At 44.8% G+C, this 19,131-nt stretch overlaps 1 protein-coding gene across 2 annotated transcripts in view; it reads left to right on the top strand.

Moving 5' to 3' along the window:
* The window catches only part of GOLGA7B (golgin A7 family member B), a 35,655-nt gene extending 23,810 nt beyond the window's left edge, over positions 1-11,845 (top strand). For both annotated transcript variants that reach the window (XM_083615299.1, XM_083615300.1), the window contains exons 2-5: positions 2,985-3,110; positions 4,701-4,853; positions 7,244-7,345; positions 9,753-11,845. In XM_083615299.1, the coding sequence (XP_083471425.1) occupies positions 2,985-3,110; positions 4,701-4,853; positions 7,244-7,345; positions 9,753-9,860 (489 nt within the window). In that variant the 3' untranslated portion in view covers positions 9,861-11,845. The remainder of the gene's footprint in view (positions 1-2,984; positions 3,111-4,700; positions 4,854-7,243; positions 7,346-9,752) is intronic.
* The last annotated feature ends 7,286 nt before the right edge of the window (positions 11,846-19,131 follow it).

Raw genomic sequence — 19,131 nt, 5'->3', positions numbered from 1 at the left:
TTTTATCCTCACACTCTCAAACCCTCAAAAATGACGTGTTTCCATCAAAATATTTTTGTTAAATTGATTTTTCCAGAAAGTTATTAAATAGTTCCAATTTTCTGTATAGCTTCTAATTGTGTTAATCCTATTGCCATACTGAATCAAACAACATGTATTAACTTTATCAAGTAATAGATATTCCATGCATTCATAAATCTTTCATAGCTTTAAGTTATTCTTCCAAATTGTTTTTGTGATTTCAATTCTTGAAGATATAATTTGGTTATTGAAAATCCTCTGGTTTTATCCATGTCCTCTGCTCTATAACACAGGAGAAACCTTAATGGTATTAAAGGCAATATAGAGAGAATGGGCTTTTACAGAATTGGTGTGTTTGTGTGTGTGTGTGTGTGTGTGTGTGTGTGTGTGTGTGTTTCAAAAAGATGGAAAAATAATGCAGTACAATGCAGAAAAATATAGGTAGTGCCAAGCTTATTTTCTTCTGACACAAATTTTGTACATCTCCATTTCTTTAAGCTTGCTTATTTATCCCTCTCTGTCTGATTAACTGTGTCTTTGGGAGTCTGTATGCAGGGCTTGGGAAGCTTCTGGAGAAAAGGCAATCTCCTTCAAAAGCAATTTAGTTCTGCTGCAGAACAAATTATAAGTATAGCTGGAAATACAGAATTAATAGGATTTTTTAAATTTATTTTGGTTACCCACAGTTTAGTTCACACTCACATATACGATACATCATTGCATGGGTCAAACGCAGTGGACCTTACTCCAAATGGAACCAGGACACTTCGAAAGAATAAAGAAAAGTGTCTGGTTATACCAGTAATTTTTCAGAACTGTTTGGATACTTCATGAAGAAGGAAACTGCATGAGGTTTTTAAAGGCTTAGATAATCTGGGTTTAGGAAATGAAAGTGTCAAGAGAACACAAAAAGTAATATGGCATGACAAAGACAAAGATGCTGAGCATAATTGTTAGGAACAAGCGACTCAATGTATTGTTTCATGCATCTTATGCAGTTTAATTATTACTGTGACACAATAAGGTAGGGCAGAAATGGGTCGTGAACCCAGGATTACCCACACCGAGTCTAATGCTCCAGTCATTGAGGCACACTGCTCACTGCGCAGTTGTGTGTGTGTGTGTATGTGTGTACACCCCCACCCCACCCCCTTCTGGATGAAATAGGACCAGAAAGGAAACGCCCATTAGAATTGCCAGGGGATAGTCAGCTACAAGCTGGCAGTTTATGAAGTTATATTCATATAGTCACAAATCTAGGGGCGGCTGGAACAACTCAGAGTGTTTAACAAAAATGTTTATAATGGGTTAGCCTCAGGAAGGATACACACTTTTACTCCCTAAAGTTATGTGACAGATGTCTGCAGTGTTTATGGAGGATCTTGCTTTGGGGTTCTAGTTCTTGAGCCTACGTTAAATAAGGAGACAGATGCAAAGGCTAGACTCCATATCAGCCTGAGGCTCTTACCTTTTTACCATGCATGATCTGCTGCTCTTACTTTTTAATCTGTGTCTTTGGCTGGCTGGGATTCAAACTGGAGGTGGGATGAGTCTGTACATTCAGCTCAATCCAGTCTCAGAGTTGGCTGGCAACCAGGGGAAGAAAGAGTGTTTGGGGAGCAAAAAAACCCTCTGTGGTTTATTCTGGAAAAACTTGTTCTTGCTTTGTTAGGTGTGTCCCTTCAATTGAGGTCGTCCTGTGATCTTTCCTATATGTTCCTGCCAGCCCCACTCTTTGTAAGATATATAACCCCAGAGTTTCAGGTTTTCCAGTCATTGATGGTCTTGGGAACCTGCTCCATTTCTTACTACAGAGCATCTTGCCAAGTTCCATTGATAGTCCTCTTGCTCCAACAGCAGCAGGCACATGTTGCTTGTATATAGGGATAGCCCATAAAATGCAATAGGAGAGCTGATTCACACATGGATGTTGCACAGTTCTCAGCCAATAATGTGCACTGCCTCAGTCGGAAATTGCTATCTGTTTTGATATAAAAGCTTCATGATGTTTGATCTACGATGACTGTTTTACACATCTAAGTTACTAGCTAATGAATATGGATGTATGAATTTACTCCATGTCTAACCTTCAAACTGCATTTCCAAATCTAAAACCCTTACTAGTATTCTAAGGTGATGCTGAAGAGATAAGGAACTGTGTTATAATCCACTGCAGCAAGGCTTACCAATATTGTGAACTACAGTCTCATAGAACATATTTTCAATCAGTTTTGGATAGGATTGCAATGCTGAATTGGTTAAACAGCTGTTGAATGGCCTCCTGGTCAACTAAAGAGATGCCCTCCAATTAAGTAGCAGATCAAAACAACTGTTCTTTAAATGCAAGCAAGTGTCAAACGCCATCTTAGAAGAGTCATTCTTGCTTCTTGCTCGCACAAGCAGGGAGGGAATGCTTCTTCTGAGATGGTGCTCTCAATGAGGAGTGGCACGCATCAAAAAAACAATGGGTGGCATCCAAACCTGTGCAAACCATGTTCCATTTGTGCAAAGTAACTCACCTTCCTCCCCTCTCACCCTGCACCCTCAAAATCTACTCCAGAGTGTTTGTGGGGATGGCTGAAGGGGAGATGAGAGAAGGGGATATTTCCATTGCACAAGCACAAATCAGTTGCATGAGAAGAGCAGCATTGACTACAACCCAATAACAGTACCCCATAATCATAACTATTTTTTAAAAAATTATTTGTATCCAAGTCAATGTAGATTCAGGGACTCTTTAGAGCAAGGGTAAAGAACCTGCAGCCCTCCAGGCGGTGTTGGGCTCCATCTTCCACCAACCCCTGCTAGCATGAACAATGGATAAAGAGAGTTGTAATCCAGCAATATTTGCAGGGCCACAAATTCCTGCCTTAGATGCATGGCATCAGGGTATGGTGTGAGCTTCCCCCACTGTTCTAGAAGGCACCTTTGCCTGTTGTAACCACCTGCCTCTGCTCTTCCAGGTCCACAATCTCCAAGAACTACGGCGGAGTGCTTCCCTGGCCACCAAGGTTTTTGTTCAGCGGGACTACAGTGACGGGACCATCTGCCAGTTCCAGACCAAATTCCCTCCAGAGCTGGACAGCCGGGTACAGCCAGTTTTCTCACAGGGTTCATGCTGACTGGTGAAGCAGGTGACAAATCCTTATGTCAGACGAAGGCATTGTAGTCTGGATGCCAGTGAGAGCAAGGTGTTAGTGCACCAATGATGTTTCAGATGCTCTAGAAATCTTAAGCTGTGCAGAGTGGCTGCCTTCTTAAACACCTGGGGTATGCCTCATTTCCTTTTATGATTTATTCTAACTTGTTAGCTGTTGTGAGCATATGCAAAATGCATAGCAGACCATCTTGCTCAAAGATCTGAACACACACACTTCCATTCCACAGTGCACCTGCTCTTGTTCCGATGCTCCCTTCTCCATGATAGCATCTATTATTGTGCACTGGGTGAAAGATGGGTGCCATAAACAATGGAATGGCCTCCTGTGCATACATCTTATGGCATTCTTTTTTTAAAAAAATAATTTTTATTAACCGGCCAATCAAATCAAATCACATCACATAAATTCCGAATTACAAAGCCGAATTTTAAATTTTGTTGAGGGAACCCATATTTCAAGATCCGAAGGGGGATTCTGATCATCTTCTTGCCACTGCGTTAATGTCCAAATCAGTCCAAACAAAGTTCATAATTCTATCCAGTCTTATCTTGCTGTTTCCACATCACATCTTGTTCATATACTTTCTCTTTTTTCTTTATGATCTCTTCTGATAGTCTCCTTAAGCCGATAAACACCAATAATAATCCTGTGTGAATTTTTCCGTTCCTCCAATCCTCAAATCGAGATGGTTTCCATATATCATCGCCTTCATAGATAACAGCACTCTTTCCATCATTAATTACAGAACTGTCGTTCTTAAGTCCCACTGAGGAGTTTCACCCACAATATAAAAACAGCTCTATTTCTCTATTTCTCCTCTCAGACTTAAGTCCTCCGACAGAACTTCCCAATATGGCGACGGAATTTTTAACTGCGTCATTCCAAAGCCCTTATACATTCCCCGCACTTCTTAAAACATGCTTTGGTTCGAAAGTTTATCTCCACACAGCCTTAAATCCACAGCTTAAGTCCTTAAAACGGCATTTCTGACTTGTGGGGGGGGATTCTTGTTTAATCACATAAAGGAAAGAAAGGAAAGTTTTTCCCCCCTCCCCCATCAGTCCTTTTGCCATACCGAGTCTTGGAGTATCTTCTCATGATTTATACTTGTTCCTCCGACTCGTCTTGTTTTATCAGAGATCTCTTCTGTTAGCAGTCTTTACTCCCCCTTCTTCCTTGAGATATGTGCATTCGCTTCATCCAAATTGTTTCTTTTGAAGTTCTTGCAGCTAGTGGCGCAGATCAGAGACGGCGTCCAGGAGCGCCAAAATCCCACAGGAGGGCATTGTGCCTAGTGCCCCCATCCCCACAAATTCGGGGGTGGTATAGGGCACAGCAGGCAAGGGCAGTCCCCCACCACAATCCTGGGGGGGGGGTAGGGAGGCTATTTACTCCCATCACAGCCTCCAATCTACCTCGTGTGGGTCGGAGAGATGTTATTGTCAGCCATCTTCTTATGCGCCCCTAGTGGTCCCTCCATCTTATGGCATTCTTTCTCTTTTTTTCTCCTCACCAAAGATTGAGCGGCAACTTTTTGAAGAAACTGTGAAGACCCTCAACAACTTCTATGCGGAGGCTGAGAAAATAGGGGGCAGCTCCTACCTGGAGGGATGTCTGGCCTGTGCCACAGCCTACTTCATCTTCCTCTGCATGGAGACCCGCTATGAGAAGGTTTGGAGCCACAACATGCATTGTATTGTGATGTAACAATTGACGTTGTTGTTATATAATATTGATTGGTCAATATGGAGTGTGTAAGTTACATGAACCACCTGATTATCCACGTTCATAAGATGTAGATTCCTTGTTTCTCCCATATTTAACAATATCCTGTCCAACCTCTTCTTGTGCCAATAATCTCAATTTGTGAATCATTGGGGTTAAAGGTAAAGGTAAAGGGACCCCTGACCATTAGGTCCAGTTGTGGCCGACTCTGGGGTTGCGGCGCTCATCTCGCTTTATTGGCCGAGGGAGCCGGCCGGCGTACAGCTTCCGGGTCATGTGGCCAGCATGACTAAGCTGCTTCTGGCAAACCAGAGCAGAGCACGGAAACGCCGTTTACCTTCCCACCGGAGCGGTACCTATTTATCTACTTGCACTTTGACGTGCTTTCGAACTGCTAGGTTGGCAGGAGCAGGGACCGAGCAACGGGAGCTCACTCCCTTGCGGGGATTCGAACCGCCGACCTTCTGATCGGCAAGTCCTAGGCTCTGTGGTTTAACCCAGAGCGCCACATCATTGGGGTTAGGACTGAACTAAATAGGATATAAAGGGTTACCATCCAAAAATGTTGTGATCACAACTATTGTAGCAAAGCTGTAGCAAACTGACACTATGCATTGGTGCATATGGTGCTGAAGCACCCAGAAATTAGAATGCCAAGCTGATGTTTTTATTTATATACTTGCTTTTATTTACTTAATTGTGATAGTATGTGATCTGAATCCTGAACCCACACAACACAGGATCATGTAGACAATGAGGTCGCACTGGCAGAGTTTTTAGCTTTGTCTGATATGCTGATGGCAGGAATCCAGTGAACACTTTGCTCACGCATATGGACTGAAGGATTACTTGCACATAATGAACACGTAGAGTTTCAAGAGTGGAGAGAGAAGCCCAGTGTGGACACATCCTCATTCTTTGGTTTTGTTCTTTAGAGTCCCCCCCCCCTTCCTGGTTGCATCTGAAATTTGCTTATCTCTAACAGCAGGTAGGCATGACCTTGAATATCCTTGCCTAGTAGAGAGCTCTGGTAGAATAGAACCAGGGAGACCTGCAGCAAAATGTTGCAGTGTGGAATGTTCTTGGGCTCCTCCAGATGACCTGTTTATTGAGCACTCATCCTAGTTTACTAGCACAAAGTTTTCAGGGTAATTTTGCAGTATCCTCTCTTTATTGAGCATTCCTCCTGAATTGTTTGTGAGGAGGTTATATCACTTACTGTCAACGGACCATCATCACACACTTTTTAGTGAACTACCTCATCACTTTCCTTCCTGCAAAAAGTCTGGACCTTTTTTTAAAAGTAGATTTGTTGTGCCACAGCACTTTAACTGTGACAACCAAAATTTCTGGTATGCAATTAAATTTTTCCTGCGATATAGTGACAGTCTGTTCAGTACCCTCCCTAGGATACTCCATTACATTTTCCACCCAATCAGTTTTCCTCCCCCCATCCACATGCTGCAATAGTATTCCATGGCCACTGAACATGTTCTTTTTGGGGTTCCCCATATTTTCCCCCCCTAAAGATTCTTTATACTTCTACAAAAGTTAGAGTTTCCTGAAGCCTGTTGATACTTCCCTCTTGCCCATAGCTGTCTTAGCTTCATAAGCAGTGGTACTGATGTCTGAACATAAGAAACAGAGGGAATAATGAGCAGGATTAAAAGGGAAAGGTACATGATTTAAACTGACAGCCTGTTTCAAGCTGTAGGGAATGCTTTCTTTGTCACAGGTTTTGCTCAAAATGTCAGACTTGACAACTCACTATTTTCCAGGGTTGGGAAAATATTCAAAATAGCAGAGCATTCTGGTACACTTAACAGCTCTCCCTTCAGGTTTTATACATTTCATCTGAATGTAGCTCTACCTTTCTCTGAAGTCTTCAGCTAATTTAGATTGGGCTCCCATGCATTCAAGATGCGATGCAGTCATTCACAGGGGCACATAAATAGCGTAGGAGAGAGGCTAAAATAATTATTTTGGTTTCACTTACAAAAAATGTTCTCAGGCAGATAGTAGGGCAACATGCTCTGTGTAGGAGCACAGTTAGGCAATAGAGTGACTTGTCTTGGGAAACTTTCAAAGATTGATGGTTATCAATCAGAGATTACTGAAACTGGGAATGGGATATCTAGGTCAACACTAGCTTCTGTTATTGAGGTGTTTCATCTGTTGCGGTTTCATGAAACACCTTTTCCTTCTTGAAGTAGGTAAATCCAAGAACTTCAGAGGATCCCAGTAAATGGATCATCTTCCCTATATTTTGTGTCTCATTCTCTGGGGCTACATCTTCGCCAAATAGTTGCTGAACGCTTGTCCAATTATCTCACCAGGTTCTGAAGAAGATCTCCAAGTACATCCAAGAGCAGAATGAGAAAATCTATGCTCCTCGAGGGCTGTTGCTGACAGACCCAGTGGAACGGGGCATGCGAGTTGTATCCTTCCTGGTTAGCACCAAAGGGGAAAGGGGAAGATATGGTCACCATACAGATCGCTCTTCTTACCCATGTGGATGACTCTCAGCAACACACGCACACATACACACACACGACCATTTCCTGTGTCCCAGCTGAGATTCACTGCTCCAAATTCAGCATTCAAGCTCAAAAAAGAAGTTGTGGGATCGTGCTACTTAGTCTACTTACTTATTTTACAGTGTTTGTTTACTGCTTTCTAACCACAGTGGCTCAAAGCAGTTCACAAAAATAAAATCAGATCTACAGGCAGATGATATTACTCTACACAGCAACAAATCTGGAGTCCCAAGTGCTATCAGTGATATTTCGAACAATAGCATTGTGTGACTCTGCTCCCTTGACAAGAGTTTGGGGAAATGGGGCAATATAAGGCTGAAGTTTTTAGCAACATAGGAAACTGCCTTATATGGAGCCAGACCATTGTCCCATCTTGCTCAGTACCACTGAGCTATGACCCTTCCTAACTGCTGCTCACTTTTCTGCTGCTCTCAGCAGATGGGATCAGCTGGTTTGAGGCACAGTGTGCCGACAGTGATGTCTAAAGTAACCCCCCAATTCCCTTTGCTGGTGTTGCTGCCTCCCCAGGTTCACCACAGTGCCACAGGAAACGACCCTTGCTCCCAAAGGGGCTACCAGGCCTATGCTTAGCAGCCAGAGGTTTTTGGTCTTTGTGGAGGCAAGCTCCTTCACCAGAGGTTGTGTCCAGCTATTGCGGCTTCTGGCTCTGCTCCCTTGAAGGGATGTGGTGGCCAAGAAGAAGTGGGTACTGAAAGGCCCATGTGTTCCCTCCAACCCACCAAGCATTCCTGCTGCCTCTAGTGCTGCCAGGACTCACAGTTTCCTGAACTCGTCAGCAAAATGTATTTTAGCCTTCAAAAACACCAGCAAAACACCGTAGGGATTATAAAGGATGTACTTGGGATGTGTTTGTTTAGAGCTTTAAAACTTTGCTCTTCAGATGAAAAAGGCTTGCAAAGACCAGAAATAAAACAGTCCCTGCCCTCGGGCTCACAATCTAGGGGACACAGCACAAAATGAGAGATTTGGGAGGGAAGAGGTAAAAGCAAACTCAGGTGCAAGTTTTTAGTTACAAAGAACATCTCATAATGGAAGGCAGTAGCATATAACTTTAGGGCTGTCCCTGCAAGAGTGAGCATGCAATACATTCATGGGGCAACGACTACTTTTTGTGTAAGGAAAGATTAACTGTCTTATCATGTGCCTGCTTACTCTTTCAAACATAAGTTTCACTTAGTTCAGTAATACTTACTCCCAAGTTAATAAAGCATTGCACGCTTTCAACTATTTGGCTTAGATAAGTGGTGGTTAGGGAGTGGAATTAGACAGATATGAAACTATGACTATGGAGCAACCTTCTTTCACCTTCTGTGTGATATCATACAGCAGGAATGGAAAGCCTGTCACCCCACAGATGTTCTTAGGTTCCAGCTCCCATCAGCGCCAACCAACATGGTTGGCCAATAGTCTGGGATTATGGGATGGAAGCCACAGATTAAGGGCTCGTCCACATTTCTGCTTGTCATGCCACTTTCCCTGGGGTAATGCAGCTCTTTACCACTGAATCGGAGCAAATATCGATTGGGTTTTACATGGACTGACACTTGCTCCAATTCAGCAGTAAAGAGCGGGTTTTCCTGGGAAAAGAGGTGGGGCAAACAGAAAACCTCTGGGACCTGTTCTTTCTAGGTGAGGGATAAGTGGAAGTGAGCAGAAGCTCCAACAACACAGGATGCCAACCTCTTCTGTAGAAGAATTCACCTGATGTCAGAGGAAAACAGATGAGGCATATTTTTATTCAGTGCATAGTTGACTTGTGGAAGCACAACAACATGTCTTTGAGAGAGAGCAACTGCCTGAAAGGTGCGCTGTCATTTCATATTTCAGCTGCACATGCCAAACTGTCTGAGGTTGGAACAGTCAGGAACTTGCTCTTACCAGATCAGCTGATGTCTTACAACAGGGGTGAGGAAACTTCTTCAGTCTGAGGCCTCGTTTCCTCATGGGGAACCTCCCAAGGGCTACTTGCTAGTGGTGGGTGATGCCAGAGGCAAAGCTGGGTGAAAGATGGATGGGACTCTTCCAGCATAAATCAGAGGTTTATATACACACAGAAGAACTCAAGGTGGGCATACAGCAAGATTATCCCAGAAGAGGCATGGCCTAGGGAGTTTCCTAAAGGCTGGATGGAGAGATCTGGAGGGACAGTTGGCCCCTGGGCTGGAGGTTCCCCACCCTGTCCTACAGCATTGTCAAGCTCTATGTGCATTTGTGGCTGCTGAACAGGGGTGCGCGAGGCTACTAGCTCTCCTTGTTCCCTGTGTCCTCCTTATCCTCTTGCCCACAGATCGAGATCTCCATCTATGAGGATCGTTGCAGCAGTTCCAGCTCTGGCAGCTCAAGCAGCAGCAACAGCAGTGCTGGCGGCGGGGGTGGGGGAGCCGGGGGCCGGTGACTGGCACAGAGTCCCGGCAGGGATTTGTACTGCCGGGACGACGGTGTCTCCGAGATCCGCAGACTGCGCTACCAGAGCACCCGCTTCTGAGCAGCCCCAGGGGGGTTGGGGTGCCGGCAAGGAGGGTTGTGACACCCCTGAGGAGGGGCTTGTGACAACCAGCGGGGGGCAAAGTCCTTCTAAAGAGGATGCTTGGCCTCAGCCCCAAATGAGCCCAGTCTCCCCATGGCTCAAAACCTGGATAACCTGAATTGACACTTCCTGCGGGCTCCTGGGGACACCCCTGCCCACCCCCTCCCCGGGATGTCCAAATGTGTCATTGTCCAAGTCCTGTCCTCACAAGCTGCAGGTACACAAATACCCTGTCCGAATGCACCCTCTTGCTCAAGGTCAAATGACCAGTAAAGATCAGCCCAGCATGGTGAGATGGGGTGGGGTGGGGTGGGGTGGGGGAACTGGTGATTTTGGGACCCTGTGACAAGCCTTTCCCTGAGCACCACTGTCCTCTCCCCTCCTGCATTGGCACTGACCCCCCATCCTAGCTCCTGTCTTTTGCTTGCTGCTGTGCATGCCATTCTCCTGGCACTTTAGGCATGGTCTGAGCATCCAACATCCACAGTGCTGTGGTGGGGCCACTGCAAGTGCTTTGCCCACCCTCCCATCCCTCCTGCAGGGTGCTGGTACTGTCAGAGACGTGCCCTCTCACAGATTCCAGGATGGACTCTGTACTAGGGCACATGCCTCATGCGCTGGATCCTTTTGAGGCAACAGAGGGACAGGGGCATTGTATGGAGCCACAGGAGGAGGTGAGGCAGCAGCACTGTCCCCCTCTGGTGGGATAGCAGCACATTTCCTGTTGAGAACAATATAGTCTTCCAAAGTTGAAAGACTGCACCTTGCCACCTCTGGCCAGCTGCAACAGGTTTTCCAGTTCAACCAGGGATCATGGAGAGCATCAGAAGATGGGAGATGTTGGAGGTGCTTTAGTGGAGAGGCCTCTGGCTCCTCAATTCCTCAGCTCATCCCAGTCCAATAAGCATCTTTGGGATTATGTATGTAAATATTTAATATAGCCCTGGCTACCAAAGCTCCACCCCTCCCTTCACCCTTACACCACATTTGGCAAACAGAAGAAAGAGGAAGGAGGATGAAAACTCCGAGGTGGGTATGGAACCCTGCAATATTTGACCCACTTCCCTAGTGCACAGGTGTTTTGCAGCATCACCTTATCACTTGCATGCACAAGTTGTCTCCTTGCTGCATGTTCCCTCTCCCTCCTTTCTGTAAATAGCTACCTGGGCCCCACATATGTATGTCTGAGACCCTCTTGGTTCTGGAGCTTCGGTACCTCTTCTCTGAGTCCCCAGTGCCATTCTGTGAAACGAGATGAGAAGGCAAGGGGGAGACGACTGAACCACTGGGTCAGTGGACTGGGCTGCCCAATGAACAGGTGTCCAAACCATGGGCGAAGCCTGCCACCACTTCTGGCAATGGACAGCAGCTCCAAAAATGCTTCTAGCTTCTCACACACCACACGTCCCACACACAGCTAGATGTCCTTGTGGGGGTCACTCAGTATAAGACTTTGTTTGCACCCAGCTGTGGAGGGGGAGAATGTTGGAGGGTAGACACTAGGCTCTTTTGGATGCTTGGCCTGGGCAAACTCAGCAGTCACTCCACTACTTTGTTAGTGCTCCAAACTTCTTGATTTCAGAATGGGATTTCCTCCTTTTTTATGGTGAGGTTGAATGTGTTTGGAGAGTGATCAGACCCTGACTGTGCTGCAGGGAAATGGGAGAGCTGCAGAGGGCATCACAAATGCATAGAGGTTAAGCCAATGTGACCCTGGGAGGGTTTTCCCCTGTACCCAGATGCCCTGAGAAGCTGCTCCCCATGCCATATATTGGACTCATGGATCTGGTCATAGTTGTATCCCTCTGACTCTACATGAAAACTTCTGACAATAAACTAGAAGTGAGAATCTACCAGTGTTGCTTTCTTCCTATCCGTTCTCTTAATAAATAATAGACCTGGCTCCCGCACATATATTTCATTCACAGCCACTCATGCGGTTGTCTTAAGGCTGCATAACCCATTAGTAGCAATGGTTCCCATGGAATTAAAATATAAAAGTATAGTATGCATTGCCTGGATGATTGAGAACTATCAGTAGGCTTACACTTTTAGGACCCTGTTCTGCTTTAATTGGACCTTTATTCATATGCTTGATTCTAGAGCCACTGATGCGTGGTTGAAGTATGCATTTAACATTTAACTGGTGCTAACACTGCTCTTGAAACAAACAATACAGATCCTGGAATCATGATTGCACCAGAGATTTTGCTGGTTTCGTATGCACTATGCAGATTCACCTGTTTCGTTTGAAGATATCAATGGAGCTGATGTTCAGCTGACCTGCTGCCTGGCTTGGTGGTACTCATACACAGGTAGGTCTGCAGGCAATTGCTCTAAGTCTAAAGCTAGCAAATGAGCTTCAAGAGAGACAGGTTTTCACATGCAGATTGTCTCACTGATGTGACCTATGCAAAGAAACAGGGTTGGGTTTGTGTAAAAGGCCCTGTATCCTTCCAGCACTCAGAGCTTTGCCCTTGACAGAGATGACCATGTTAACCAAAGTTAGTTTGGATTAATGTGGGAATTATCCTATAACTTCTGTGAATTAAAAAAAAAATGTGAACAGTCAGAAGACCTCAGACATTTCCCCCAAAAAACAAATCAGAGGACTCAGAAAATAGTATTTGTTCACCTCCCCAGAAACTGTCCTCCATCAGCTTCCTTCCCCCCATGCACCTCCAGAGTAGATTGGTATATATATATATATATATATATATATATATATATATATATTCTGAAAAATAAAAGGTAATTGTACAACATTTTCAAATTAATATTCCATCATCCACATTTGACTTCCCATCCACCCCTCCATGGTTTCCTCAAAATTCCAATTCTGCTGCATATCATAATTATTCTATGCTTTAACTTCTTCACATAAAACTCACTTCGGCAGCACATATGCTAAAATTGGAATGTACAAAGAAGATCAGCATGGTCCAGAGTAGATTATGAGGGTGTGCAGGGGCAGCAAGGGGAAGGAAAGAAAGATGAAGTCCCATAGCTTGTGTGGAACTCCGTTCTGCTCAACCGCAGACAGCGGTGGATATACTTTAAAGCAACAACTGTGCCGCTGAAACAGGCTACAGAACAATGCCTGCCTCATAACATAGAGGGGAAAAGGCGAGTAAAATAAATTTTAAAACATTTATCTGTCAGTATAGCCCATCAGGAAGTATCAAAATTCAAACCCACAATGTTCAAAACAGCCAGAAAATTTTGTATACTTCTGGGATATTTCTTTGCATTTCATCTTTGCTTGCATAAGCAATAGAACAGTGCCAATCTGCTGCAAAAGAATCTTTATACTTCTTTAGATTATTCATTAATTTATCCACCCAAGTGACTTGCCAGCCCATCTTATACCAATTAGCTACTGAGGCACTCTTTTGGTCCATTGAGCAACAACTTGCCACGCAGCAGTGAGAATCTATCCAATTAGAAGTTTGGAATGGCCATCCCCATGGTTGTTTTGAATAGGAAAAAAAAAAGTTTAACAGCAACAATTCTGGAGATTTCATCACTTACTGTCCAGTCATTTCAGATATTTCTGCAAAGACCACAGTCCAAAACTGCGACACTTTTTCACAAGTCTACCACATATGCTGGAATGACGTTTGTATATCCTCTCTAACACAGTTTCAAATTAGTATCATGGACTGGCTGGAGGCAGAGGAGTAGTGGGAGGCCCCAGCTGGGGAACTCCCAAGGGAACCCCCAGGGGAAGAAGGCTCAAAGCCAGGGGACTGGTGGTGGGATGACAATGAGTGGTCAGAGGGAGAAAGGGGAGCAGACTGAAGGGAGGAGATGTCGGCAGCTGAAAGGGTCAGAGGCTTTAGTGAGCAGGAGGAGGCTGTGGCAGAGAGCAGTCCAGAATCAGGCAGAGACAAAGGCTGCAGAGGAGGGGAGCCAAGAGGCAGAGATCAGGCAGGCTGCTGAAGAAAGCCAGGGAGTCTCCCCCTCCCTCCTGGTCTCCCAGAACCCATGGAGGTATGAAAAGGAGCATAGACAAACACGGCAAAGAAGTCTCGGGTTGCATGGGAAGGAGACTTAGGGAGTTGTGGGGAAGTGGGAGCGTTCAGTCCTTGCAACTGCCTCAATGGGGCAAGATCTGCTGGGAAGAGTTGCTGTGCTCACTGGGCCTGTCTTCCTGAGCTGTTTGTTTCTTTGAATAAAGAGTTAACTTCACGGACGCCTTGTGAGTTATTGTTTATCTGTTCCCACCTCCCTCCTTGACTATTAGATATATTCATTTGGAACAGTCTCATACCATTTCTGCACACCTTTTCATGCTCGTTCCCTCATACTAGATGATGCTGATTTAATGGGCAGCTTTAACCACATAGAATTCCAATACAGTGGTACCTCGGGTTAAGTACTTAATTCGTTCCGGAGGTCCGCACTTAACCCGAAACTGTTCTTAACCTGAACACCACTTTAGCTAATGGGACCTCCGGCCGCCACTGTGCCGCCAGAGCATGATTTCTGTTCTCATCCTGAAGCAAAGTTCTTAACCTGAAGCAATATTTCTGGGTTAACGGAGTCTGTAACCTGAAGCGTATGTAACCCGAAGTGTATGTAACCCGAGGTACCACTGTAACTGCCTTAAGCCTCTTTTCCACAGGCTAGTTGGTGTTAGGTGGCCTGGGAGTGGCAGTCAATCGGGAGTGTGAACCTAGCATTGCCCTCACTTGCTTTCCATGGATCATTTGGTGTCAAAGCTTATGTAGGCTGGCCTTCCCTGCCCACTGCTTGCTGGACTACAACTCCCATCAGCCCTAGCCAACATGGCCAATGGTCAGGAATGATGGGAGTTATAGTGCAACATCTTGAGGGCACCAGATTGGGGAAAACTGATGCAGATCTTCTGCTGTGCTAGGCCCCAGCCTCTCTGTGCCTTCACCAAGATCTCAGTTATTCAGAACTTACAGCAGTGTAATAATACATATCAGAAAAGCATGTGAACTAAGCCAGATAAGAGTTTGGGGGCTTGTAACACTCACCTCTCATTTAAAGTGGGTTTTATGAGCCCCCAGAGTTCATTTCTGAGCCTGATATGGCTCACGAGAACTTCCCCAGCATCGCTAGTCCCTGGTGGCTCTTGCTTGATCAAGTTTGTGCAAGACTTCCCTGACAGGTGATCAGCTTGGCCAATGATCTACTTGCCTGGGAGCCAGAATTCTTAATCCAAGCTTTCCCTTTGCTCCGCCTCCACCCCCAAAAGCTGATAGTTGGCATTATTAAATCTAGGAGCATTGACCACAGAGAATGTGTGCATAGGGATGCTCATTCATGGCCAACTGTAGCATACAGGGGTCTGGGCACTGAGACCAATACTGTGGCATGGATTGCAGCAATTCAGAGAAAACCTATGTGTGAATTCATATTTTTTTTTTTACTTGAAATATTCTAACCATGAGGTTGCAAAGCCCTGCAGGTCTTCTGAAATTCATGTTTATATCACAGCACCCTCAAGTGGTGAAGGATTTTAAGAGGCATAACCAGGGCTATACAGTATATATATATCAAATTCCAAAAGAGCACAGAATTCTGTACTGAGAACAGGATGTTTCATGTTAATCTTAGCTTTTGTGGTTTTTGAAAAATGAAGCTTCTAGCCCTTTTGGCTGTGAAGGTGTGCTGAAAAGCAACGTGGGCAATATCTGCTGAAATCTCAGGACCTGGAAAGGCAGCTGTTTAGCAGCAGAAGAAGAACAAGTCTTCCGTGTTCTTTGCCCTTCCCATGACTAGCAAAGGCAGAATAAATTATGCAAAATATAAATAATTGAAGAATGAATTATGCAAAATAAGAGAAGTGTACACATTCCCCCAACTTGCATAATTTATATAGATTGCATATTTCGGCATTGGCACTAAAAATATTTATTTATTCAGTACACCAAGTCCTTGCCATAACCATGGATTGTCTCCATGGAAAACCTTACATTATTTTAAATAACGGTAATAGCAATAATGTAGAACCACAGATTTCTACTTTTGAATGCCCAGTCTATGGATGAATCTCTTTTCCACCATGTTGGACCATGTTTACACAAGCAATTAGAAGGCATAATAGAATAGAGACTCTTGATCCCAAGGTCGTGGGTTCAAACCCCATGCTGGGCACAAGATTCCTGCATTGTAGGTGATTGGACTATATGTCTCTTGTGGTCCCTTTCAACTCTACAATTCTATGATCCTTGGAATATGGTGCAACAATATCCTTTAGTGTTTGATCAGTGATTCATCATGACACTGCTTGTTGGTCCAGTAAAAGGTCTTATTGATTCTGTGCCTCTATTTCTGTAGGACCAACACAGCAATAAAAACTGCACAATAAATGCTGTGAATCCATATCAACTGTATAAACTATGACAGGCTGTGTTTGTGTTCAGAACAGTATGAATGGATAACTACTTTGTGTTGTGTTTTTAAAATGTGGTTCTATTAAAGGCCCACTCATCCCTTGATGAACATAACATCAAGTGATGACTTCCACGGGTGAAACAGTCATCACAGATCAACCACAGCAGACAGAACATTCAAACTACCTAATATAACCCTGGGCACAATATTTTTCACACATTTATCTGAGAGCCATGAAGTAATATCAGTGAGTGATGAACTATCAAATGATATATAAGGAAGTGTGAATCCATCCTGTGAATCTCTTCCATCCATCTGAAGATCACACAAATGAGCTGCCGGAAAGTTCAAGACCCTTTGCCTCTGGGAAATGGATACTCTTTAGTTTTATTGACTCTTGTGTCAGTGAGAGCTGCGCTTGCTATCGCCTTCTTTTACCTATCTTCCACATCAGCTTTATTTCCTTATTTCCCATCAACTTCCACAGAAGGCATCATCCTTTTCTATCTCCTAGAAAGACCAAACCTGATTTAGATAGCCCAATAGCCTGATCTGCTCTTCTGCAGCTACCAGTGTACCTGGGGACCAGGCTGATGGAGCAGTTCCACATGCACCAGAGGCTGGAGTCTAGGGTAAGGAGCGCCATTCAGTAACAGCTCATTGGAGTGTGCTTGTGTTAAAAAATGGCATGTGGCATTGCTTGTATGAATCTGAAGGAAGTGACCAAACACAGGTAGGAGCCTCGAAGGGGTTGTGTATAGTTCTGCTAACTTAGCCAGGAGTTTCTGCTGGACTCTGTCTTTATGGGTGGAATGGACTCTCCGGAAAGTGATAGACTCTCCTTCCTTGCAGGTTTTTAAGCAGATGTTGGGTGGTCATCTGTCATGGATGCCTTAGTAGATATTCCTGCATTGCAGGGAGTTGAACCCTCAGGGTCCCTTCCAACTCCATGGTCCTTGATTCTTTGAGGCTTTAGCTTCAATCTTTTTATTCCCCCTCCCCATAGGTCTTCAGAGCTAATGCTGTGGTGTTTAGTGCCATCAGCTGGGGGAAAGTATTCTGCAGTCCAAAGCATGCCTAGATGAGGAATATTCTACAGTGAAGAAGATAGAAGGTATTAGGTGAGTATGAAGGTCCATTGCCTGGGAATTCAACACAATAAGAGGTGGGCAGGCCTGGGAGCCATCACTTCCCCCAATTGCTGGCCTCTGTGTGTGTTAGCTGCAGAGTTGTTTGTGGAAGAAGCAGGGAATTATGGGAGTCGTTTACCCCTAGATCTTTAGGGGAAAGGAATGAATGTGGCACCACAGTGTCTAATTTTGATGCACTTGACTATGATGTAATCCAAACATTTCTGAATATACATTACACCCTCCAGCAAATCATGTCAAAGGGGGGAGGGATGTGACAGATGAGTTGGGATGCTTGGGCTGACATAAGATAACAAATGGCCCTGTCATTTTGTAAACACAGTGCAGGATTTGATGTTCAGGATGATTGTAAAATGCTAAATTAGAGATGTAAGATCATGTGACATCACTGAAACGGTATTAGCATCTTGAATCTGATCTGAGGTGTGGACCAGGCTGCCTATTCCATAGACCTCCTCAGCTCAGTTGGCTGGCATAGATTTCATATGGTGACTAAAAGCAGTTTAGATCCAAGTGTTTGAGCTTAACTGGATTATGGATTTTGCTATTAGCAAACACAAATTATTTGTGCGATAATCACTGAACATTCCAGACACCGTGACAGTTTCTGCATAGGGGTCTGGAGATCTAGCAATACTATCTTAACCTTCCATGATGATTCACTGCCAGCCTTAAGCCTCTTGACAATCAGCTCCATATATATATATCACAGAGCCAACATCTGCAATAAGTAGGAAAATTGTGGTAGAAGCCTGGAAGTCTGAGAAATGACAGAAGTGATGATGATACCAATATACTAGATCAGCTATAAATTGAGATAATTACATTATTCTTATCAGTTTTCACTCTTTCTAAGGTAAAACCATCTCAGTTGCAGCTAATGACAAACCTGCAGGCCTGCAGGCCACCTCTGACTGTCAGTGACCTGGGGACACAGGAGCCCCACTGTAGCCAGAAGGTGGGGAGTCCTACACCCCTCTTGCTTTCATAACCCACTCCGTCAAAGAGCCTGTCCAATAAAAGCTTTGACTGATGTACACTTGTGTTTCTGTGCTAGTGAAGGCTAGTGAACAGGGATCTCTGTTTCCCATTTGTTTCTCAGCTGTGTTCATGATGAGCCACCCCCTGCAGGGGGGCTCAGGAGTTTTAGGGACTATTCCACTACCACACCCGCATCAGGGCTCAGCGCCCGCATCTTATCCACCCTCTGTCCGCTCCTACCGCAATCCCCCTAGTTACTGCTGGTGTGATAAATCATGCAGCTGGGCTGCATGGTGGTGAAAGATAAGGGGGTGGGGGGACATTGATATCATGGTCTGCTGGATTCTTAATCTGCAGACAGTGGCAATCAACCAAATGAACATGGGAGATGTAGCGGGATGAGATTAAGTGGGCTGGTAAAAATGACAGGCAGCCTGAAGCAGGTCAAAACCAGGCAAGTAGCCAAAATGGGCTATTGGTCCCTGCAGGGTTGATGTCAGCACTCACCATCCTTGGGCATCCTCCAGGGCCCCAGGGCCCTGGCAGGACCCACTGATGCCATCTGTTCTGGGCTCCACTTAGAAGAAATAAAATGCACCCACCACCCTCTAAGCAACCACCATTCCAATTTCCTATGG

This window comes from Podarcis filfolensis (genome assembly GCF_964270895.1).
Source record: "Podarcis filfolensis genome assembly, chromosome: 5".
NCBI classification, from domain to species: Eukaryota; Metazoa; Chordata; class Lepidosauria; order Squamata; family Lacertidae; genus Podarcis; species Podarcis filfolensis.
Note: the sequence above shows the minus strand (reverse complement) of the source record. Positions and strands in the feature narration are given on the sequence as shown.